Source organism: Crotalus tigris, unplaced genomic scaffold (genome assembly GCF_016545835.1).
Source record: "Crotalus tigris isolate CLP2741 ecotype Arizona unplaced genomic scaffold, ASM1654583v1 scf7180000021629.274304, whole genome shotgun sequence".
Classification (NCBI taxonomy): Eukaryota; Metazoa; Chordata; class Lepidosauria; order Squamata; family Viperidae; genus Crotalus; species Crotalus tigris.
In genome coordinates, this window is record NW_024098601.1 from 250,001 (window position 1) to 274,304 (window position 24,304).

At 43.9% G+C, this 24,304-nt stretch overlaps 1 protein-coding gene across 1 annotated transcript in view; it reads left to right on the top strand.

The window, feature by feature from the left end:
- The window catches only part of LOC120296854 (t-SNARE domain-containing protein 1-like), a 113,348-nt gene extending 93,729 nt beyond the window's left edge, over positions 1-19,619 (top strand). Inside the window, exons 6-8 of the mRNA XM_039318881.1 lie at positions 7,980-8,070; positions 18,323-18,397; positions 19,515-19,619. Of these exons, the coding sequence (XP_039174815.1) occupies positions 7,980-8,070; positions 18,323-18,397; positions 19,515-19,592 (244 nt within the window). The 3' untranslated portion in view covers positions 19,593-19,619. The remainder of the gene's footprint in view (positions 1-7,979; positions 8,071-18,322; positions 18,398-19,514) is intronic.
- Positions 19,620-24,304: the final 4,685 nt, after the last annotated feature.

Below are 24,304 nucleotides of genomic sequence, written 5' to 3' on the forward strand. Positions count from 1 at the left end.
CGGTGAATGCTCCAACACTGGAAGTTTTTAAGAAGAGACTGGACAGCCATTTGTCCGAAATGGTGTAGGGTTTCCTGCCTGAGCAGGGGGTTGGACTAGATGACCTCCAAGGTCCCTTCCAACTCTGTTGTTCTGTTATATAGTTACCTTTCCGTGGGTTGGTTTTATTTCCTTTGTTTCATGGTGTTGTAAAAAACCCTAGGGTTGATCAGTGGAGAAAGATCCTGCAGATACTTTAATAAATAAATGGATCACGGTTGTTAATGGAGGAAACCATGTTTGTTATTTATGTTCTAGTGGAGTTCTTCTAAATATGATTATATACAAGTAAATGCAGTCGAGGACTTGGGGTGTTTTGCCTCAAACATCCCATTATTCCCTGGTTTGATATTCATTTTGTGGTCTTGTGAGTGACAAATTTATAACAATCACATATTGGTGTGCAGGCAGAATGGTGGTGCTAGTAGTTATGTGCATGGCTTAACCTCGCTTACTTATCCTTCCCATTTGAATCGTTGAGCTCTTTGATATCCCAGGCTGGGTTTAAAATGAATAATTCTTACTTTTTTGCCTTTCGTCATCTTTCTTCTTGCATATGTAGCATTGTGACGGATTTGGTGAGATGGTTGCATGGGACACAAGCATCCATTGGATTCAGAAAGATGGATGATGAGAGGGAGGGAGGGAGGAAGGACGAGGGGGGACATGATAGCAGAATTCCAGTATCTCAGGGGCTGCCCCAAAGAAGAGGCAGTCAAGCTATTCTCCAAAGTGCCTGAAGGCAGGACAAGAAGCAACGGATGGAAACTAACCAAGGAGAGAAGCAACCTGGAACTAAGGAGAAACTTCCTGACATTCAGAACAATTAACCAGTGGAACAACCTGCCTCCAGAAATGGTGAATGCTCCAACACTGGAAGTTTTAAAGAAGAGACTGGACAGCCATTTGTCTCAAATGGTATAGGGTTTCCTGCCTGAGCAGGGGGTTGGACTAGATGACCTCAAAGGTCCTTTCCAACTTTACTATTATTATTAAGGAGAGAAGGAAAGGGAGAGAGAAATAGGAAAGGAGGAAAAAAAGGAATGAAAGAGAAAGAGAGAGAGAAGGGAGGAAAGAAAGAAGGAAAGAATTATAGCTAGTGTAGCTATTTCGAGCTATTTTGCTCTCATCCGCTAGCCATTCTCTTCTGCAATTTGAACCCGGGGCCACAGGCATGTTAGGCAAAAGCGGAAGCCGTATCTTCTGTCCCATATATGGGTAGACCGGGCTAGCCCTGACAGACCGGTCTCAGCGGAAAACACCTAACGGTCGGTGATGTCTTCATGTGGATCCCTGCACTGGCTTGTACGTGATGGCTTCAAAGTCTTCTTCCAATTTGGTGGTTCTACTGTTTGATAGAACGTACAAGGATGATGTGCAGGTATTGATTTATTCCCCCCCTCTTATTTTAGCATCACTACTCCATTATTTCTGACACTCTATTGCTTTCTTCAGCCGGCCAGCTATTGATTTTCCTATTTCCTGGATCAACTCTGAAAGCTCAGAGCAAGCTGGGACCTTGAATAATGCTTCTCTCACTTTGAAGGCTACCTTCAGAACGTCGTTTCTTCATTATGACGTGGAACTGCTTAATGGACTTGGTGTGAAGTGCCCACCTCTCCTCATTGCTCATAGCCTTATCCTGTTGATGTTACCCACGGGGTGTCGACATGAAGATGTTGGACCAAGACCAAGGTCCATCACAGAATGATAGAGCTGGAAGGGACCTGGTAGTCTTTTACTCTAAACCAGCTATCTAGGCAGGAGATCTTCTTCCATCCCGGACAATTTTTTCTTGAAAACCTCCAATGGTGGAACACCAACAACTTCTGAAGGGAAGCTGTTCCACTGATATGTCTATGGAGATTCTCAATCATCCAGGTCATGGTTGCCCCAAAGGTGCTTTTTCAAGAGGGCAACTGGACATTCTGGATTTTCTCTGAAGATGTTTCACTTCTCATCCAAGAAATTTTTTTCAACTCTGACTGGATGGTGGGGAATGGAAGCATTTATACCAGTGGTTCTCAACCTTTTTAATGCCGTGACCCCCAACCGGTCGTAAGTGAAGGACTACTCAACTGGTTCTAAGTCGAGGACTACTCAACGGGTGCAGCACCGTTTGCAGAATGGGACTTTTGGTGGGCTCAGCAGGGCAGAGACAGCCTGGACAATTCCTATTGGCTTTTGAAAGCCAATAGAATTAGACTCTATTCAAGAGAGTCTATTCTATTGGCTTTCAAAAGCCAATAGAATAAAAGGGAGTAGAGCAGCTAAGGAAAAGGGGAAAAAAATGGCAGACTGCGTTGTTTGGCGACCCCCGTGAAATAGTCGTTCAACCCCAAATGGGGTCCCGACCCACAGGTTGAGAACCACTGCTTTATACTCCTTGCAGACAGCTGGCCTTTTGCCTTCTTTTGGAGAGTCATTGAAGCCATTTGGAGCTTAGGAAGAACAGCTATGGGACTTGGGTTTGGCCAGTCTAAAGAAAAAGGGGAGACATGATAGCAGTCTTCCAGTATCTGAGGGGCTGCCACAAGGAAGAGGGGGTCAGCTTGTTCACCAGAGCACCGGAGGGAAGGACGAGAAACAATGGTTGGAAACTGATCAAGGAGAGAAGCAACCTAGAATTAAGGAGAAAGTTCCTGACAGTGAGGACAATCAACCAGTGGAACAGCTTCCCTCCAGAAAACATGGATGCTCCATCACTGGAGATTTTTAAGAAGAGACTGGACAATCACCTGTCTGAGATGGTGTAAGTTCTCCTGTTGAGCAGGGGGCTGGACTAGAAGACCTCTAAGGTCCCTTCCAACTATGTACTTTTTATGTACTTTTCTATGCAATCTGCACTTTTGAACGCATTCTTTTTTCTTTCTTTTTTTTTTTTTTGCCTGAAAGTGGCTTCAGAAAACTCAAGAGACAGCTACGCTCCGAGGAAAGCTGCATTTTGATATGCTTATTTAGTTTGGGAAGCGAAAATTAAGTAAGGAAGCTGAAAGTTGCAGAGTGAACAAAAACCTGCCCGAGAGCTGAAGGGAATTGGTTTAAGACCCAAAGACGACAACGTGTCAGTGTTTTTATTTTGTTTTTTTATTTCTTTGTTGACGGTAAAATAGCAACGGCATTTTGGTAGGCCGTATGTTCGACATCTGGCGTATTTGGGAATCATCAGCAGTTTCAGAAGGTTAACGTTTAGAACGGGTAGGCAACCTTGGCTCCTTCATGACTCGCGGACTTCAACTCCCAGAATTCCTGAGCCAGCCATGCTGAGGGGAAAGGGAGAGGTTTCCAAGCTGAGCCAGGCTGGCTCAGGAATTCTGGGAGTTGAAGTCCACGAGTCATAAAAGAGCCAAGGTTGCCTACCTCTGTCCTAAGTCCTGCTCTAAGCAGTGAACCTCCTAGACCAGGAGTAGGCAACCTTGGCTCTTTTATGACTCGTGGACTTCAACTCCCAGAATTCCTGAGCCAGCCATGCTGAGGGGAAAGGGAGAGATTTCCAAGCTGAGCCATGCTGGCTCAGGAATTCTGGGAGGTGAAGTCCACGAGTCATGAAGGAGCCATAGTTCCCCCATGCTGGCTCAGGAATTCTGGGAGTTGAAGTCCACGAGTCATAAAAGAGCCAAGGTTGCCTACCCCTGGTTCAGAAGAAGGTTATTTTTTAGTTGAAAACCTTATAGGAAGTCCTTGACTTTCTGATCAGAATTGGGATTAGAATTTCCGTCGCTAAGCAAGGCAGTTGTAAACTGACTCGTGTCCGGTTTTGACATCCTGGCTTGCCACCGTTGTTTAATCCAACCAACACAGCTGTTGAGTGAAACATGGTTGCAAAAACAAATCCGGCTCCTTCCCCCCCTCCCCCCCGAGATGCTATAGGTCCTCTTGCTTGAGCAGGGGGCTGGACTAGAAGACCTCCAAGGTCCCTTCCAGCTCTATCCTATCCTATCCTATCCTATCCTATCCTATCCTATTATCTGAATTTTGATCACATGAGCATGGGGAGCCTGCAAAAGTCATAACTGTGAAAAACAGTCCTAAGACCCTTTTTTTCAGTGCCGTTGTAACTACGAATAGTCACTAAACGAACTCCCGTAAGCCAAGGACTAACTGTATTCTCTTCCTTCAGACAGCATCAGACGTGGCAATGTTATATATCTGGTAGTTTTCATTTAGTGAGCATTCAAAGTTAACAATAGGACTGAAAAAAGTGACTTATGACTGTTTTTCACACTTACGACCTTTGCAGCATCCTCACGGTCACGTGATCAAAATTCAGACGATTGGCAACTGACTCGTATTTATGACCGTTGCTGTGACCCAAGGTCATGTGATCCCCTTTTGGGACCTGTCCCAGCCTACGTGAGTCCTTGTTAAGCTCACAAGGAGAAACCCCTCTTCTAGGGGCTGGAACCGCAGGAAAAAAACAATCCCCTTTTATTATTCACAGACCTGAGTCCATGTCCAAGGCAAACAAAACACAGTTCATAGAAACTCAATTCCTCAACATGAACGGCTGCCTTCGGTCACCAGCACTTCCCACACCTTCCCTTTTATTATGCAGCCAAGGCGTGGCTTCCTAATGCCTTCTCCTTTTCCTTTGGAGCCGACCCATTGCATTCCTCTGTCCTACTCGCTTCTCTTGCCTGCACATTCATGCATCCAAGACTTGTCCCAGCTGTTTCTCATCACCGTCTAACTCAGGCTCCCAGCACAGCTGTGTCTCAGCCTGAGCGCGAGTAGAGGGGCCAGGCTTCTCATCCGACTGTAAGTCTTGGAGCTCCTCAGAGCCTTCCTCTGATTCTGATGTTACTCCAGGCCCCTCTTCCTCCTTCTCTGATCCTCAGACTTAGCTGCCAGGTCCACTGGCTGACGAGGAATCACAACACCTTCCGACAACCAAAGTCAGTGGGGGAAGCCAGATTCAGTTAACAACCGGGCGATGTCTCGCTTAAGAACAGAAATTTTGGCCTGGATTGTGGTGCTAAGTCCAGGACTATCTGTATTTCTTTTTAAATGGTACATAAAAATGTGTCTTTTCCTTTGAATTCAGCTTTGACTTCTGGATGCTTCTTGTACATATCTAGGTGACTTTCTTTGGTATAAAATAAAATAGTTTTGCCATCAGTTTCAAGGAGAGAAACAACCTAGAACTAAGGAGAAACTTCCTGAAAGTGAGAACAATTAATCAGTGGAACAGCTTGCCTCCAGAAGCAGTAAATGCTCCAACACTGGAAGTTTTTAAGAAGAGACTGGACAGCCATTTGTCCGAAATGGTTTAGGGTTTCCTGCCCGAGCAGGGGGTTGGACTAGATGACCTCCAAGGTCCCTTCCAACTTTACTACTATTACATCTCTTCCGCATTCTGCTTTCCCTTGACCTGCTGGCTTTTGTTTTTTGTTGTTGTTTTTTTGGTCCTTGGTCCACACCACTTCAGTGTTTCTGAGATTATCAGCTAAGTGCTGATACCTCACATCGCTTTTTAAAAAAATGCCATCCGTTCTTCCTTTCTGCCTGAGTGTGTCTGTTTAACGTTAAGGATGCAAGAGAAGGTTTTTTCCAACTCTGAGGTTGTTTTTCTTGTAGGAGTGCACTGTTCTCAGGATCGCTGAAACTCCACGAGGTGGGATCTTGCATGGAGCCCCAGAGCGAGGGAGATTGAGTTATTTTGTGTTTCTTCCATTTGCAAATAACCGCACCAACTGTTGTCAACATTTTCACCAAGCTGCTTGTAGATAGTCTTGTAACCCATTCTAGCATTGTGTAGGTCTACAATCTTGTCCCTGACATCCTGGGACAGCTCTTTGGTCTTGGCCATGATGGGGAGTTTGGAATCTGATTAATTGCTTCTGTGGACAGGTGTCTTTTATACAGGTAACAAGCTGAAATTAGGAGCACTCCCTTTAAGAGAGTGCTACTAATCTCAGTTCGTTACCTGTATAAAAGACACCTGGGAGCCAGAAATCTTGCTGATTGATAGGGGATAAAATACTTATTTCACTCATTAAAATGCAAATCAATATGCGGACGGTTGTTAAAATAGCATTTGGGCTTTTACAGGAAGAATTACAGGAGTATGGCTGGAGGTTGGCATGTCCCTAAAAGGGTTCTGAGCATTAATCTGTAATCGAGCTTGACTCTGTGGCTCCTGTCAAGGTTGACCTTTCTTTATTTGTCCCAGAGGTGCTTTTTTCAATGAGGCAATTGGACTTTCTTGTTTTTCTTTGAAGATGTTTTGCTTCCCATTCGAGAAGCTTCTTCGGCTCTGACTGGAGGGTGTGGAATCGAAGGATTTATACTCCTTGCAGACAGCTGGTCATTGGCCTTCCTTTAGAGAGTCGCTGAGGCCACTTGCATGGCACAACGTAGGACAGGGGTCTTCAAACCTGGTCCTTTTATGACTTGTGGACTTCAACTCCCAGAATTCCTCAGCCAGCCTCCATTTTGTTTGTTAGATTTACGACAGGGGTCTTCAAACTTGGCCCTTTTATGACTTGTGGACTTCAGCTCCCAGAATTCCTCAGCCAGCCTCCATTTTGTTTGTTAGATTTACGACAGGGGTCTTCAAACCTGGCCCTTTTATGACTTGTGGACTTCAACTCCCAGAATTCCTCAGCCAGCCTCCATTTTGTTTGTCAGATTTAGGACAGGGCTCTTCAAACTTGACCCTTTTATGATTTGTGTTGAAGTCCACAAGTCGTAAAAGGGCCGAGTTTGAAGACCCCTGACATAGGAGAACAGACTCATCAGGATAAGATTCAGCAGTCCATCTGCATTTAAAAGATAAAGGCCACGCTTTTGAAGACAGCAAAGTCCACATTTTGGACAGAGAGGACCACTGGTTTGAAAGAGGGGTCAAAGAAGCCATCTGTGTCAAAACTGAACAGCCCTCTCTCAACAGAGGGCGAGGGATATGACACCATCTACCTCCAGTCTACCACACGGTCCTTTCAGCAGTTCCATGAAGGCTCCACACCCATTTGCACCACTCAGGTGACCCTGAGGACACAGATAAACCTCCAAGTGGCCTCAACGACTCTCTCAAAGGATGCAAATGACCAGCTGTCTGCGAGGAATATAAATCCTTCCAAACCTCACCATCTAGTCAGAGCTGAAGAAGGTTCTTGGATGAGAAGAAAAACGTCTTCAGAGAAGAGTGAAGGTGGCGCAGCAGTTAGAGTGTAGTACTGCAGGCCACTTTAGCTGACTGTGTTCAGCAGGTCAGCGGTTCAAATCTCACCGGCTCAAGGTTGACTCAGCCTTCCATCCTTTCGGGGTAGGTAAAATGAGGACCCAGATTGTTGGGGGCAATATAAATATATATATATATATACATTGCTTACTGGTGTACACCGCTTAGAGAGTGCTTGTACTTAAAGCGGTATATAAGTCTCATAAATAAATAAATAAATACATAAATAAATAAGAGAAGGACAAGGGGGGAACATGATAGCAGTATTCCAATATCTCAGGGGCTGCCATAGAGAAGAGGGAATCAAGCTATTTTCCAAAGTACCTGAAGGCAGGACAAGAAGCAACGGATGGAAACTAACCAAGGAGAGAAGCAACCTAGAACTATAGAGAAACTTCCTGACAGTGAGAACAATTAACCAGTGGAACTACCTGCCTTCAGAAGCGGTGAATGCTCCAACACTGGAAGTTTTTAAGAAGAGATTGGACAGCCATTTGTCCGAAATGGTGTAGGGTTTCCTGCCTGAGCAGGGGGTTGGACTAGATGACCTCCAAGGCCCCTTCCAACTTTACTACTACTACTACTACTACTATTATTATTATTATTATTATTATTATTATTATTATTATTATTATTATTATTATTATTAAAAACAAGAAAATCCACTTGCCTCCTGAAAAAGCACCTTTGGGTCAACCATGACCTGGATAACTGAGAATCTCCATAGACTTTATTTGCTTTTTTTTTTTTTTTACAGTCACACAACTCAACAAGAGACCAACAAAACCGTCACTACGTGCACAAGTGCCATCCGACAGCTGTCCGAGGGTATCAGAAGCTCTTCTAGGGTGAGTTGGTTTTTTTTTTTTTTAAAAAAATAAATTTATAATACAGTTAAAAACAAACAAACATTGGATTTAACGTGACATTCCAGTATATACATTCTTATCAGATTATTCCACTTTTTACAATCAATTCTTCGTCTCTACATATACATCTAAGTTTTATGTACAATACTTGTTCTAAAATAACATATCTTTCTATCTTAACATTCCTCTTTAATCCCAACCGTCCTCTTCAAATTCCTCCAGCAGTAAAATTTATCCCAGGTTTCATAATAAACTGATCCACATTTGTCTTTTAATATCCTTGTGAGCCTGTCCATTTCCGCACATGCTAATGTTTTATGTATTAACTCTTACTCTGTGGGAATTTCCTTGCTCTTCCATTTTTGTGCAAAAGCAAGCCTATCGGCAGTCCGGATGTGTAGCAGCAGGTAGATTGTTCCCTTGTGAGTTTTGAGACTTTCACGTGAAACCTTGAGTGGCTTCAAGAAGGATTCAATGTTGGGTTGGCCTAATGTGCTAAGCTAAGAGTCAACAGCCTGCAGTAGAAGTCTTCAGTCAGGTTTTCAACCATCAGAGAGTTGATAAGATCCTCTCTGATCTTATTTGCTGAAACCTGAAGGCTCATGCAAGACAAGCAGTAATGGGTGGAAGCTTCTCAAAGAGAAATTCTAAGGTGTCTAGTCTAACAAAAAGAAGGACTAGGGGCGATATGATAGCACGCTTCCAACACTTGAGGGGCTATCCCCTGACCATCTTCGTTGCTCTTCTTTGCACTCTTTCTAGAGTCTCCACATCTTTTTTACATCGTGGTGACCAAAACTGGATGCCATATTCCAAGAGTGGCCTTACCAGGGCCTTGTAAAATGGTATTAACATTTCACGTGATCTTGATTCTATCCCTCTGTTGATGCAGCCTAAAATTGTGTTGGCCTTTTTGGCAGCTGCAGCACACGGCTGGCTCCTATTTAAGTGATTGTCCACTAGGACTCCGAGATCCCTCTCACAGTTTACTACAATTGAGCAAGGTACCCCCTAAACTATACCTGCACATTTGGTTTTTCTTGTCTAAATGTAGAACCTTGCTTTTTTCACCACTGAATTTCATTTTGTTAGATAGCGCCCAGTGTTCAAGTCTGTTAAGATCCTTCTGTATCTTAAGCCTGTCTTCTGGAGCTTTGGCTGTTCTTGCCAGCTTGTGGTATATTAGTATATATTATATACTAATATACTACAAGTTGGCAGGAATAGCCAACACTCCAGAAGATAGGCTTAAGATAGTATATATTATATTAGTATATATCAGTGGTTCCCAATCTTTTCTATACCCCGCACCCCTAGAACATTTCTGAGATATTCTCACGCTCCTTACAAAAGTTCAAAATAACATCACTTCATGTGATCTTGATTCTATCCCTCTCTGTTGATGCAGCCTAAAATTGTGTTGCCCTTTTTGGCAGCTGTAGCACACCGCTGGCTCACATTTAAGTGATTGTCCACTAGGACTCCGAGATCCCTCTCAATATAATTGCTCCAGAGAGCACCAAAGATGCCCCATTTCAGTCCTGGGCTACAAATGTTAACCTTTATTGGGAAAAAAAAAAGTATTCTGCTAAGACATTTCCTTGACTTTCCCGTCTGCCTTATAGCCTATTGGTCTCCCATACCCTACTAAGCTTTGTTGTTGTTAATTGCGAAGTCGTGTCCGACCCATCGTGATCCCATGGACAATGTTCCTCCAGGTCTTCCTGTCCTCTACCATCTTCTGGAGTCCATTTAACCTCACACCTACTACTTCAGTGACTCCATCCAGCCATCTCATTCTCTGTCGTCCCCTCCTTCTCTTGCCCTCCATCTTTCCCAGCATTAGGCCCTTCTCCAGGGAGTCCTTCCTTCTCATTAGGTGGCCAAAGTATTTGAGTTTCAACTTCAGGATCTGGCCTTCTCAAGAGCAGTCGGGGTTGATCTCTTCTAGGACTGACCTACTAAGCTTAGAGAAGCTATTTATCTAAAAATACAAAGATGTTGGGGGGGGGGGAAGAGCTTGCCACGGTCTTCCAAAAATGTGCTAACAGAAATTATGGTTGAGGATGGTTTCCCCCTCCCCTTCTTCCACTCTTCCCGTGGAGTCACCACACAGCAAGCTGTAAGTTCATCAAAGGGCCAAATGAAAGCAGAAGGAGAGATCAAATAAAAGGGTCCTTATTTGTCTCAAATTCCTGTATCAAGATGGCGGGAATTGGCTTTTTTCCCCCTCTTATGTCCTGAGCCTCCTTCAGAGACAAACTGGGTCCGGTGGGAGGCAAATGAAGACAACCGCTCTGTCTTACTACAAAGTGAGCGAGAAGTAATAGGAAATAGAAACACAAATGAAGGACTGAGTTGCGATGCCTCCTGACTTTGTGCGGCTATCGCCCTTGTCAGCCTCTTGCAACAGCCAAAACTACAAGAGGAGAATTTGGACTGCAAGCCACTGATTTTTTTGCTCCTGCTCTTACTAAATAATAAATAATAATCACAGCTGTGTGTGGGGGGGGGAAGGAAGAGTAATTTTCCAAAATGAGATACAGTTCCATTGTGACAATCCATAAGGTTTTCTGATGCGTTGCTTTTAATTGTTGTCTCCTCCTCCTTCTCTTCCTCTTCTTCTTCCTCTTCTCCTCCTCCTTCTCCTCTTTCTCCTTCTCCTTCTCCTCCTCTTCCTCTTCTCCCTCTTCTTCTCCTCCTTCTCCTCCTTCTCCTCCTCTTCTTCTTCTTCTTCTTCTTCTTCCTCTTCTTTTTCTCCTCCTCCTCCTTCTCCTCCTCCTCTTCTTCTCCTTCTTCTCCTCCTCCTTCTCTTCCTCCTCCTCCTCCTTCCTCTTCTCCTCCTTCTCCTCCTCTTCTTCTCCTTCTTCTCCTTCTTCTCCTCCTCCTCTTCTTCTTCTCCTCCTCCTCCTCCTTCTCCTCCTCCTCCTCTTCTTCTCCTTCTTCTCCTCCTCCTTCTCTTCCTCCTCCTCCTCCTCCTCCTTCCTCTTCTCCTCCTTCTTCTCTCTTCTTCCCCTCCCCCTCCCCTCCCCCTCTTCCTCCCTCCTCCTCCTCTTCTTCTTCTTCTCTCCTCCTCCTCCTCCTCCTCTTCTTCTTCTCCTCCTCCTTCTCTTCCTCCTCCTCCTTCCTCTTCTCCTCCTTCTCCTCTTCTTCTCCTTCTTCTCCTCCTCCCCCCTCCTCCTTCTCTTCCTCCTCCTCCTTTATAACAACATTCTGGGATTTGATTTAAGGCATTACAACTAGTCATTTATGACTTTGAAGGAAATTGGGCATTTCTTTATCAGCAATTGCCTCTGAGGATTAAATCAAGATACACTGGACCTTCAGCAACATAGAATATCAAAGTAGAACATCAATAACCAATAACCATGTGATGCCTTAAAAACTAATGAAGGCGTTATGCCTGGGACACAGTTTTGCGATTTGTATACCTTCCTGATATTCAAAAATTCTTTTGCACCTCTCAGATTTGATTGAATAAGGAACTAAAGAGTTAACGGGGCATAGCGAAGAATGTTTGAAAGGACACCATCAAACTTGATGGACTTAAATTCATAGCGTTTATCTTTACATCTTTCTCTGGACCACTAATTGTCATTGTCTGCTTTGTTTTGCTTGTTTTGTTTTGTTTTAATTAAAGCACAATTCTATTATTGTTTAAAAAGGCAACGCAGGTCAAAGGTAAAGGTAAAGTTAGCTTAACCTGGCCTGGCCATCACAGTCAATCGTGGATGCATTGACATATCAAAGCTTGTAAAGATTTTGCGATTGGAATGATAATAGGAATAAGGATAGACTCAACTGTCCTTACCAGATGCCTGAAATATATTTAGCATTTCTTGGCCTTTTACCGTCTTCCTAATCTAATATTTACACCCTGGTGCATATCTCATCTTTGACGGATGCTTATAGGCAGAAAACCGGTGAGATTCCTCATACCCATCATGAAATATTCTAGTGTCAAACCTCTTTTATCAACGTATACTTTCCCCAAGATGGATTTACATAAGTAAAATTGCCTTCTATCAAATCTTCCATCAATGTAAATTTTCTTGAGATGGATTTATAGAGATGAAAACCTTACTTCCAGTGATTTGAACTCTTTCAGCAGTAGCGTATTGAAAACATCTCGCCTTTCGCTTTTCAAGCTGCTGGAACTTGCGCAAGGGAGGAGAAAGTTGGAGAGATGGCAGGGCAACTGTTAGAACATGGAATAATAGAGTTAGAAGGGGCCTTGGAGGTCCTCTAGTCCAACCCCCTGCCCAGGTAGGAGACCTCATACCGTTTCAGATAAATGTTTGTCCAGTCTCTTCGTGAAAACCTCCAGTGATGGAGCACCCACAACTTCTCTTTTTTATAATTATTTTTTATTTTTTATTTTTCCAAACTCTCCCCCATACATATACCGTGATATTTAACAGATGTTAACATACATTCTTTTTACATTCACATATAAGATACTTTTAATAAAATGAACTAAATACATACACCTGACTTTTGGTGTTGCTTGCCCGTTTCCCATTTCACTGTATCTACACTCCTTCTTCTCTACCTTCTTTCTCCCTTTCTTCTCTTCCCTACTTCCCTCTTCTTCCTCTCCTCTTCTCTTTCCTTCACCCTCTCCTCTCCTTTCTCCCCACTTCTCCTCCAACCTTCCTACTTCCTTCTCCCCTCCTTTACTCTTTTCTCTCTCCTCTCCTTTCTTCCCTCTCATCCCTCTTCAGATACAATTCGGGGGTAATGTCCGAGCAACTCCTCTCTCCAAATTTCCCTATCTGTGTTATATACAATAAGATTAATTTTCTCCTACATTAATACTTCTATTTATCTAACCTTCTCGGTATATACTTCTATAAATATTTATACAACCTCCAGTTAATCAATGCTGTGTCGCCTGGGTCCCCCTCCTTATCTGCTCCTTCTTCTTCCATCTAAATTGATGTTAACTATCTTTTAACCGTATTCTCTTTTCAGCCAATCATAAAAAGTTCCCCAGATTTCATAGTAGTCTGACTCTGTCTTATCTTTAATTGTCATTGTTAGTCTATTCATTTCTGCACATTCCAGTATTTTCCCAATCACCTCTCCCTCTGGAGGGGGGGGGGCTTTCAGTAGCACCCACAACTTCTGAAGGCAAGCTGTTCCATTGGTTGATTGCTCTCACCATTAGGAAATTTCTCCTTAGTTCTAGGTTGCTTCTTTCCTTGATTAGTTTCCAACCATTGTTTGTTATCCTGCGTTTTGGTGCTTTGGAAATTTCTTTTTAATTCTAGATTGCTTCTCTCCTTGGTTAGTTTCCATCCGTTGCTTCTTGTCCTGCCTTCAGGTGCTTTTGGAGAATAGCTTGACTGCCTCTTCTTTGGGGCAGCCCCCGAGATATTGGAACGCTGCTATCATGTCCCCCCTCGACCTTCTTTTCTATTAAACTAGACACACCCAATTCCAGCAACCGTTCTTCATATGTTTTAGCCGCCATCCCCCTGATCCTCTTTTTTGCTCTTCTCTGAACTGTTGCTCTTCTCTGCATCGATGGGAAACTAGGTCACTTCTTCAATATATCGATTGGCTAAGAGAGATGTGTGTGCAGGCTTGCTTATTATATGCCTGGTGCTCCTAAATCTCAACAAGGATGTGTAAAATGATGCCTTCAAAACCTTGTATCTACAAAATATCCTGAACGGTTCCATTTCAAGGGCAAAACTCTTTGTTTGCAGGTCTAAAAAAAATAGACCATTTTGCACATCGTGGAAACGATTCAAATAAGCTTTTATTTGGACTGTTTCCCCAATTGCTTCAAGCAGTCCATTTGATGCTCACGTCAAGACAGATTTGCCTGTAAACCAAGGCGTTTGGCAGGATTAGCGTGATCCACCAGGTTTGGCATGAAGAATATTTCAGGGTAAATTATTTTGTGCACTCCTGTTTTCAGTGCTTTTTTTTTTCTAAAAAAAAAAAAAAGGTGCCGGAATTCACACACGTCATACAACCCGCCTTGCCTACCCTACAAGGTTCCATCCAAAAAAGGTGCCGGAACTCTGTTCTGGGCGTTCTATGAGGAAAAAAAGCTCTGCCTGTTTTCATTAACAACACCTCTACCAGTGTTTCTCAACTTTGACAATTTTGAGGCATGTGGACTTCAACTCCCAGAATCCCACAGCCAGCATTGCTGGCTGTGGAATTCTGGGTGTTGAAGTCCACATGCCTTAAAATTGTCAAGGTTGAGAAACACTGCTCTAGACTATGCAAAAGAGACCATCACACAGCCCAAAAAAGAACAAAAAGACCCAAACACCTCTCCACCAGCAATCAGCACCCAGATCAGCATAGATTAACTCAGAGGTTAACATCAGACCATCAGTCAAGAAGTAAACAATACTCCAAACCAGGATCTGCCAAACAAGCCAAGAGTAAACAGCCCAACCAAAGAATCTCTAAGACCAACCCCACCAACATTGACAGAGCAAGCCCCTAGAATATAAAATGAGAGCAATCCCCATTAGCAGTGATGATGTTACCTAGTTACCTAGAGCAACCTTGGCTCTTTTATGACTCGTGGACTTCCACTCCCAGAATTCCTGAGCCAGCATGGGGGAACTATGGCCCCTTCATGACTAGTGGACTTCAACTCCCAGAATTCCTGAGCCAGCCATGCTGAGGGGAAAGGGAGAGGTTTCCAAGCTGAGCCAGGCTGACTCAGGAATTCTGGGAGTTGAAGTCCACAAGTCATAAAAGAGCCAAGGTTGCCTACCCCTGGCCTAGAGCAATAAGGACCCCACAGTTGTTGTTGTCGAAGTCCTCCTCCTCCTCTTCCTCCACCACCACCGCCACCACCACCATAAAACCTTTTATAAAACTGATGATGTTACCTAGTTGGGTCATGAAATGTCTGCCAAAAAATGAGGAAGCTTACAGAGCAATAAAGACCCCATAGTTCTCCTCCTCCTCCTCCTCCTCCTCCTCCTCCTCCTCCTCCTCCTCCTCCTCCTCCTCCTCCTCCTCCTCCTCCTCCTCCTCCTCCTCCTCCCCTCCTCCTCCAACTGCACTCCTACTAGCACGGATGATGTTACCTTGTTAGTCATGAAATATCTGCAACAAAACAACCAAGTTCAAAGAGTACCAGTCCTCCTCCTCCTCCTCCTCCTCCTCCTCCTCCTCCTCCTCCTCCTCCTCCTCCTCCTCTCCACAAGCCTACTCCTTCTCTTTCTCCTCCTTCTCCTTCTCTTCCTCCTTCTCCTCCTCCAATCCACAAGCCTACTCCTTCTCTTTCTCCTCCTTCTCCTCCTTCTCCTTCTCCTTCTCCTCCTCCATCAAAAACTCTGATTCGTTTTGTTCACCAACGTGCTACCCAAAGCGTGTTAACCCCTTGATAGGCCTTCTGGTTTCCATATTCATCTCCATCTTCAGTGTAAAGAGAAGGGACTTGTTACTCCTTCAGTCATCTAACAACATCTTGTCCAATAATTCTAGGCATTGGGTCTGGGATCACCATTCAGGCAACTTTATTGACAACCCTGTGTCGTGACGCATGTGTGGTGGGTATATACACCAAGATGCCCTCTCGGGCGAAGAAGGGAACAGAATGTGCTTCTCTAATCTTTCCACGGTGTTGTAAGCAGGATACAGAACACAGGGTCTGAAATCTTAATCAAATCTTATTCACCGATAATGAGCATTTGTTTGATGAGAGCGCAAACAAGGGAAGAGTTGGCCCTGGAGGGTCCTCAAGGTGCTTCATAAACATCTGCCAAATGGAAATCAATTTCAGAACAAACCTATCTGCGAAAATAAAACCACAAAGGCACATTGAGATGTTTGATTGTGGCATTATCCCAAACAGATTTTCATTGTAAAATTATTTTTTATTATCAGTTCTGTTTTGGAAGAAGATAGGATAGGATAGGATAGGATAGGATAGGATAGGATAGGATAGGATAGGATAAATAAGATTAAGATAAGATAAGATAAGATAAGATAAGATAAGATAAGATAAGATAAGATAACCTTTATTGTCATTTTTTTACCGTAGGCACAATGACACACATCAAAAATGAAACCTAGTTGCCGCTCTCAAAGTGAACACATACATGACACACACCTAAATATTCTATATACAACATATGTATAGACCAGGGGTAGGCAACCTTGGCTCTCTTATGACTTGTGGACTTCAACTCCCAGAATTCCTGAGCCAGCATGGCTCAGCTTAGAAACCTCATCCTTTCCCCTCAGCATGGCTGGCTCAGGAATTCTGGGAGTTGAAGTCCACAAGTAATAAGAGAGCCAAGGTGGCCTACCCCTGGTATAGGGTTCCCTGCTTGAGTAGGGGGTTGGACTAGAACAGGGGTAGGCCACCTTGGCTCTTTGATGACTGGTGGACTTCAGCTCCCAGAATTCCTGAGCCAGCCATGCTGAGGGGAAGGGAGAGGTTTCCAAGCTGAGAGGAATTCTGGGCGTTGAAGTCCACAAGTCATGAAGGGGCCAAAGTTTCCCTCATGCTCGCTCGGGAATTCTGGGAGTTGAAGTCCACGAGTAATAAAAGAGCCAAGGTTGCCTACCTCTGGCCTAGGCCACTTTATGACTCGTGGACTTCAACTCCCAGAATTCCTGAGCCAGCCTGGCTCAGCTTGGAAACCTCTCCATTTCTCCTCAGCATGGCTGGCTCAGGAATTCTGGGAGTTGAAGTCCACCAGTCATAAAAGAGCCATGGTTGCCTACTCCTGGTATAGACCTATATCCCTACATATATATAATATATGAATATTAAACACTGTCCATCTTGAATGTATAATGGAAGGAGGAAGCTTGAGAGTTCACAAGGTTTATACTGTAAACTGTCCTTACCTGTCCTCCTTACATATTTCACCCTGCTCATTTTAAATTGAAGCTTATTGGCCTAAGGTCAACCAGAAATGTTGTGAGCTGGGAGATTCAGATCTGACTTCTTCCAATCCTGTTCTGGGTTTCTAATCAACAGTGTCTCCTGTTCGTTTCCTAAATGCCTAAAGAGATAAAGGAGTCCAATCCTTAAGGCAGAGGTGGGGAACGATGGCCGCTTTATGACTGGTGGACTTCAACTCCCAGAATTCCTGAGCCAGCCGTGGTGGCTCGGGAATTCTGGGAGTTGAAGTCCGCCAGTCATGAAGAGGCCATCGTTCCCCACCTCTGCCTTAAGGGACTATTCCCCAGGAGAAAGGGACCTACAGAAGAATTGTCCATGGTTGGACATGTGTCCAACTTTCTCAGTAGACATCCTAGATACAGAAGAGTAGTTGGAATAAAGCTGGAATAAAGTGCTATCAGTTTTATTGAGATATCCTCACCATCTGTCTTGACTAAGTCCTCAGATTAGTAAATATTGATCTGGAAAAAATAGAGAAGTTGAGAGAGAGAGAGAGTGTTTGGTGTAGTGGTTAAGGTGCTTGCCTGGAAACCAGGAGACGGTGAGTTCTGGTTCCGCCTCTGGCAGGAAAGCCCAGTGAGATGTCTTTGGCCCAATCACCAGGAGACTGAGAGTTCTAGTTCTGCCTTAGGCAGGAAAACCCAGTGAGATGACTTTGGCCCAATCACCAGGAGACTGGGAGTTCTAGTTCTGCCTTAGGCAGGAAAGCCCAGTGAGATGTCTTTGGCCCAATCACCAGGAGACTGGGAGTTCTAGTTCCGCCTTAGGCAGGAAAGCCCAGTGAGATGTCTTTGGCCCAATCACCAGGAGACTGAGAGTTCTAGTTCTGCCTTAGGCAGGAAAACCCAGTGAGATGACTTTGGCCCAATCACCAGGAGACTGGGAGTTCTAGTTCCGCCTTAGGCAGGAAAGCCCAGTGAGATGTCTTTGGCCCAATCACCAGGAGACTGAGAGTTCTAGTTCCGCCTTAGGCAGGAAAGCCCAGTGAGATGACTTTGGCCCAATCACCAGGAGACGGATTTTTGTGGGAATATTAGGAGAGGGAAGGTGTATTAGGCACGTTCGACACTCTGAGTTTCTTCGGTAGTAATAAAGGTTGAATGAGAAATCTAATAAATAAATAAACACACCGATAAATAAACAAGCACTGGCCTCCAGAGATGGATGGGGCGTCCAGTTCCCCTTTTGAAGATTGACAGTACCCAAGGCACTCAGTGGTCATCTAAGGAATTAAGGGGCTCGGCTTTCTTGTGTTTTATCTCTGTATGAGATGTTGAGGTGCCAATTGTGTTTGTTCATATCTCTTTCTATCTGTGTGTGTTTCTTTCACAGCAAGAACGACTCCAGCTTGACCGGCTGAAGAATCAACTTTCCGATGCCATTCAACGATATGGAACAATACAAAAGGTAGGAGAGACAAGGAAGGACCCCGGAATGGGGAGAGGTCCATTGCCTGTTCTTTTCTTTTTTCTTTTCTTTTCTTTCTTTCCCTTCCTCATCTTCATTTCTTTCATTCCTCCCTCCCTCCCTTCCCTCCCTCCTTCCCTCCCTCCCATACCTTTATTTCCTTCCTTCCATCCCTCTCACCCACACACTTCCTTCCTCCCTCCCTTCCTGTCTCCCTCCCTCCCTCCCATACCTTCATTTCCTTCCTTCCCTGTGTCTCACCCACACACTTCCTCCCTCCCTCCCTCCCTCCCTCCCTCCCTCCCTCCCTCCATACTTTCCAGCTGGGGAGAAAGCCTGCGCTTCACGCTATTTGGGGAATGTGATTTATGACTGTTAATTGGAGGAGGGAATTGTGCTTTGATACACAAGGGGAGGGGAATTCAGTTTTTGGCTTTGATTATGCAGTGCCGATATTATGCTACTCGAATAAAAGATTCTTTAAGGTAAACAATGCCTCGAAGTTCTTTTGAAGAGTTTCATCTGTCGGAACCACGACACATAAGCTAAGACAACTCCTTGCTATACTCTTAGTGCTCTTCCGTTGTTGTTGTTGTTGTTATTATTATTATTTCTTTTATTTCTTTTATTCATTAAACATGAACCTCAGACAGCTGAACATTCAAATTGGCTGGTGCTGATGGTTGACATGGGTTGCTACCAGCATTCTAGATGTCAACCAGGTATCTCCTTAAAATATAAGATGTTCCGAGTAGCACAGTTTTTTGTAACATTGCTAGAGTTATTGCAGGAAGCTGCAGTTTCTTGATGTATTTTGCAAAGTTTTTGGACATAGTTCCCAGTGCCCCGATGACAATGGGTACCCCTGTTACACATTTCATCCATAATTGTGCAGTTTCGATGGCCAGGTTGCGGTATTTTGTAATTTTTTTTCCAGTTCTTTTTCTTTGACTCTGGCATCTCCTGGTACAGCGATATCAATCAGCTGTACGCTGTGATATCCGGCGTATTGTGTTCCAAATGGCGATCTGTCTGTATTATTATTATTGTTGTTGTTGTTTTGTTGTTGTTGTTGTTTTATTTTCCATTGACATTGTTATTATTTCTTGACTGGCAGAAAATTGCAGAGAGATCCAAGGCTCTGTTTCCAGTAAGGCAGAAGAGTAAAAAGCAGGTAAGCGGACTTTTTTTTTAAAGAAGAATAATTCCCTCTCGATTCCGTTGTACAAAGTTTTATATGATTCAAAACGTTTGGGTTTCTTTCGCTCTTTCCCTGCGAAGGGACTGTCGGCTTTTTCTCACAATTCTCCCCCGATCAAAGCCTAAAATATCAGATAGTGTAAATCAGGGGTCGTCCAACTTGGCAACTTTTAAGACCTGTGGACTTCAACTCTTATTTCAACTTCTCCCCTCAAGATGGCGCTATAGGGCATAGCACGCCAAAACAACTAGAGCCAAGGACAGTTTTTTTCCCCATGCCATCACTCTGCTAAACAACTAATTCCCACCACACTGTCAAACTATCTAGTAGGGCTGTATTACTATTATCCTTCTCATTCTTCCTATTAGCTATTTCTTTATTTTCTGATGACTATAGCTTTATCGCTTGTATCTTACGATTTATATTGTTTTATTTAGTATCCTGGTATGATCTATGTTGATTGCTTCTTTCGTATCCTATGAGTGAGTGTAGTATCTTATGATTTATGATGAATGTTGTTTTTTAGGATTGTAATCATGATTTATCAACTTGTTGCTTGTATGTACACTGAGAGCTTCTGTAGTGGAGACAAATTCCACGTGGGTCCAATCATTCTTGATCATTAAAGAATTCTATAATTCTATAAAAGAAGAGGAACATTGAGGGGGGGGTATCTTCGAAGAACTACAGTTTGTTAATACAATACAACAAAATGGCATTTGTGGAATTCAGCAGCAATGGATGTGCGGTGTGTATGTGTTTGCGTGCATGGAGCCGATAACCACTTTGTTTGATCATTCGTTTGTTTGTTTACCTGTTTGATATTTATCCTACTTTTATTGCTATATAAAAATTCATGGGGGTAAACATTTATAATACTTCTTCCCCTCCTCCTTTTCCTAACCTTTTGAGAGGGGTTAGGTTGAGAGAAACTGGGCCAAAGTCAACTAGCTGACTTTCATGCCTAAGGCAGGATTGGAACTCAGCATCTCCAGGCGATTGGCCCAAAGTCACCCAGTCGGCTTTCATGCCTAAGTGTAGGAGATGACTTGATGCTAAGACAGGACTAGAACCCACCATCTCCAGGTGATTGGCCCAAAGTCACCCAGTTGGCTTTCATGCCTAAGTGTAGGAGATGACTTGATGCTAAGGCGGGACTAGAATTCACAGTCTCCTGGTGATTAGCCCAAAGTCACCCAGCTGGCTTTCACACCTAAGGCAGGACTAGAACCCATCATCTCCAGGTGATTGGCCCAAAGTCACCCAGTTGGCTTTCATGCCTAAGTGTAGGAGATGACCTGATGCTAAGGCGGGACTAGAATTCACAGTCTCCTGGTGATTAGCCCAAAGCCACCCAGCTGGCTTTCACGCCTAAGGCAGGACTAGAACCCACCATCTCCAGGTGATTGGCCCAAAGTCACCCAGGTTGCTTTCACGCCTAAGGCAGGACTAGAACCCACCATCTCCAGGTGATTGGCCCAAAGTCACCCAGTTGGCTTTCATGCCTAAGTGTAGGAGATGACCTGATGCTAAGGCGGGACTAGAATTCACAGTCTCCTGGTGATTAGCCCAAAGTCACCCAGCTGGCTTTCACACCTAAGGCAGGACTAGAACCCATCATCTCCAGGTGATTGGCCCAAAGTCACCCAGTTGGCTTTCATGCCTAAGTGTAGGAGATGACCTGATGCTAAGGTGGGACTAGAATTCACAGTCTCCTGGTGATTAGCCCAAAGTCAGCCAGTTGGCTTTCACGCCTAAGGCAGGACTAGAAGTCACCATCTCCAGACGACTGGATGAAAGTCACCCACGTTGTTTCACGCCGCTAAACTGCACCACTGCATCAAATTTGCTCACCTCTTCCTGCGACCGTTATTTTTTTTCCTGTTTACATCACTTCTACGAAGCTCAGAGCGAGCGTGTGCTGACCCTCAGCTTCAATTCACCATTTAAAAAAATAACAATAAAAATAACAATAAAAAGTTTGCATAGATTACTCTTTCATGCTATTTAACCTGTTCAAATAAAGCCCCGCCAGAGATAAACTCGGCTAAGTGCTCTCAGAACACCATTTGAATCCTAATTAAATATAGCTCAGGAAAATGTGCAGAAGAGAAAAAATAGCAATTTGGAAGCTGAAGGAGCCTTCTGTTCTGTTGAAGGCCTTCGTGCGAGGTGGTCGGTGAGTAAAAAGGCTTTTGGTAGAAGTCTGGAGCACGGACACAAAAGCTCAGCGGAGGCCAAATTGCTCTTTTTAATTTCTTTGGAAAAGGGGAGAGCATGTATCTTTCGTGTTTTGGGCCGTAGGGCGGCAATTTTGTTCCCAGCCGTCAGAAGGTCTCCCAATTTCAAATTGGCTGCTGGTTCTCGCTTCTTGGTCTCAGGTTTCTGATTCCCAGCCCACACATACCCACCTTTTTAATGGCGCTCCTGGGATGGTGTTAAAGGCTGGTGTTTAACTCTTCAGGTAGAACACTAGCCAGTATGTGTGGTTAATGGACCATGCGGATTCTGGAAAGAAAGGGAAATGTTGCATTTAAGGAATGCTTGATACAGGCCTGAGGAGAATAGAATAGAACAGAACAGAACAGAACAGAACAAGGTCAGTGCCCTCCTAACCATAGCCAAGCACTCCAAATTTGTTGGCGATGTCCATTTTGCTCTCCGAGTTCATGGTGACCTAACCCTAACGCTAAGTGGAATTTCCTCCAATGGGTTTTCCCTGTATTTTACCAGGAAACATAGGTTATCGGCAGTGCGAGAAAAGTCAGTGTCCTCCTAACTATACCAAGCACTCCGAGTTTGTTGGTGATGTCCATTTTGCTCTATGAGTTCATGGTGACCTAACCCTAACCCTAAGTGGAATTTTCCTCCAATGGGATTTTTCCCGATATATTTTTACCAGAAACATAGATGGGGATAGGCTAGAAAGTCAGATATCGTCCATCCTAACCATACAAAGCCCAAACTCCACAAATTGGTTGGGCGTGAGTGTCCATTTTTCTCTATGAATTCATGGTGATCTATATACGCCTAACCCTAAGTGGGAATTTTTCCTCCATGGGGATTTTCCCATGTCATTTTACCAGGAACATTGATGGGGCGATGGCTAGGAAAGTCAGTATACTCTCTCCCCGCGTAACCAAACACTCCCAACTGTTGGCAATGTCCATTTTTCTCTATGAGTTCATGTTGACCTATTTCTAGCTGAAGTGGAATTTTTCCTCCAATGGGATTTCCCATGTATTTTGACCAGGAAACATAGATAGGGCAGGCTAGAAAGTCAGTGCCCTCCTTAACCATACCCGAGCACTCCAAATTTGTTGGCGATGTCCGATTTTGCTGTAAGAGTTCATGGTCTAGCTACCTAACCCTAACCCTAAGTGGAATTTTCCTCCAATGGGATTTTCCGGGAAACATTATGGGCAGCTAGAAAATAAGTGCCCCTCCTAATAAATATCCAAGTATCTCCCCGTTTTGTTTGGCGTGTCCATTTTGCTCTCTGATTTCAGGTGACCTAACCCTAAACCTAAGTGGAATTTCTTCTCCAATGGGATTTTCCCATGCATTTTTCTAGGAAAACATAGATAGGGCACCCAGAAAAGTCAGTGCCCTCCTAACCATACACAAGCACTCCAAATTTTGGCGATGTCCATTTTGCTCTAAGAGCTCCTGGGTGACCCTAACTCATGGTGACCTAACCCTAACCCTAATGGAAATTTTTCCTCCAATGAGATTTTTTCCATAGTACTTTACCAGGGAAACATAGATACGGGCATCTCTAGACAAGTCAGTGCCCTCCTAACCATTCATTTACAAAAGCACTCTGATGTTTGTTGATGATGTCCATTTCCCTTGGGGGGGGGGTCTATGATTCATTGGTTACAATAACCCTAACCTAAGTGGAATTTTCCTCCAGGGATTTTTCCCATATATTTTACCAGGAAACATAGATAGGGCATGGCTAGGAAAGTCGTGTCCTCTAACCATACAAAAGCACTCCAAATTGGTTTTGGCGATGTCCATTTTTCTTCTATGAATTCATGTGATCTAACCCTAACCCTAAGTGGAATTTTCCTCCAATGAGATTTTCCCATGTATTTTACCAGGAAACATAGGTAGGGCAGGCTAGGAAAGTCATACCCTTCTAACTATACCCAAAGCACTCCGAGTTTGTTGTGATGTCCATTTTGCTCTCTGAGTTCCGATGTTGACAGCTAACCCTAACCTAAGTTGGAATTTTTCCTCCATGGGATTTTCCCATGTATTATTTTACCAGGAAACATAGATAGGGCAGCCTGAAAGTCAGTGCCCTCCTAACCATTCCAAGCACTGTGAGTTTGTTGGTGATGTCCATTTTTCTCTATGAGTTCATGTTGACCTATTCCTAATCTGAAGTGGAATTTCCTCCAATGGATTTTTCCCATGTATTTTACCAGGAATACATAGGTAGGGCATCTAGGAAAGTCGTACCCTCTAACTATAACCAAGCACTCCGACTTTGTTGGTGATGTCGCATTTTGCTCTATTGAGTTCATGTGTGACCCTTACCCTAATCCCTAAGTTCAATTTTCGTCCAATGGGATTTTCCCCCATGCATTTTACTAGGAAACATTGAATACATGAAACCGTCAGTGCCTCCTAACCATACCAGTGCCTCCAAATTGGTGGCGATGTCCATTTTGCTCTAACGAATTCCATGGTGATCT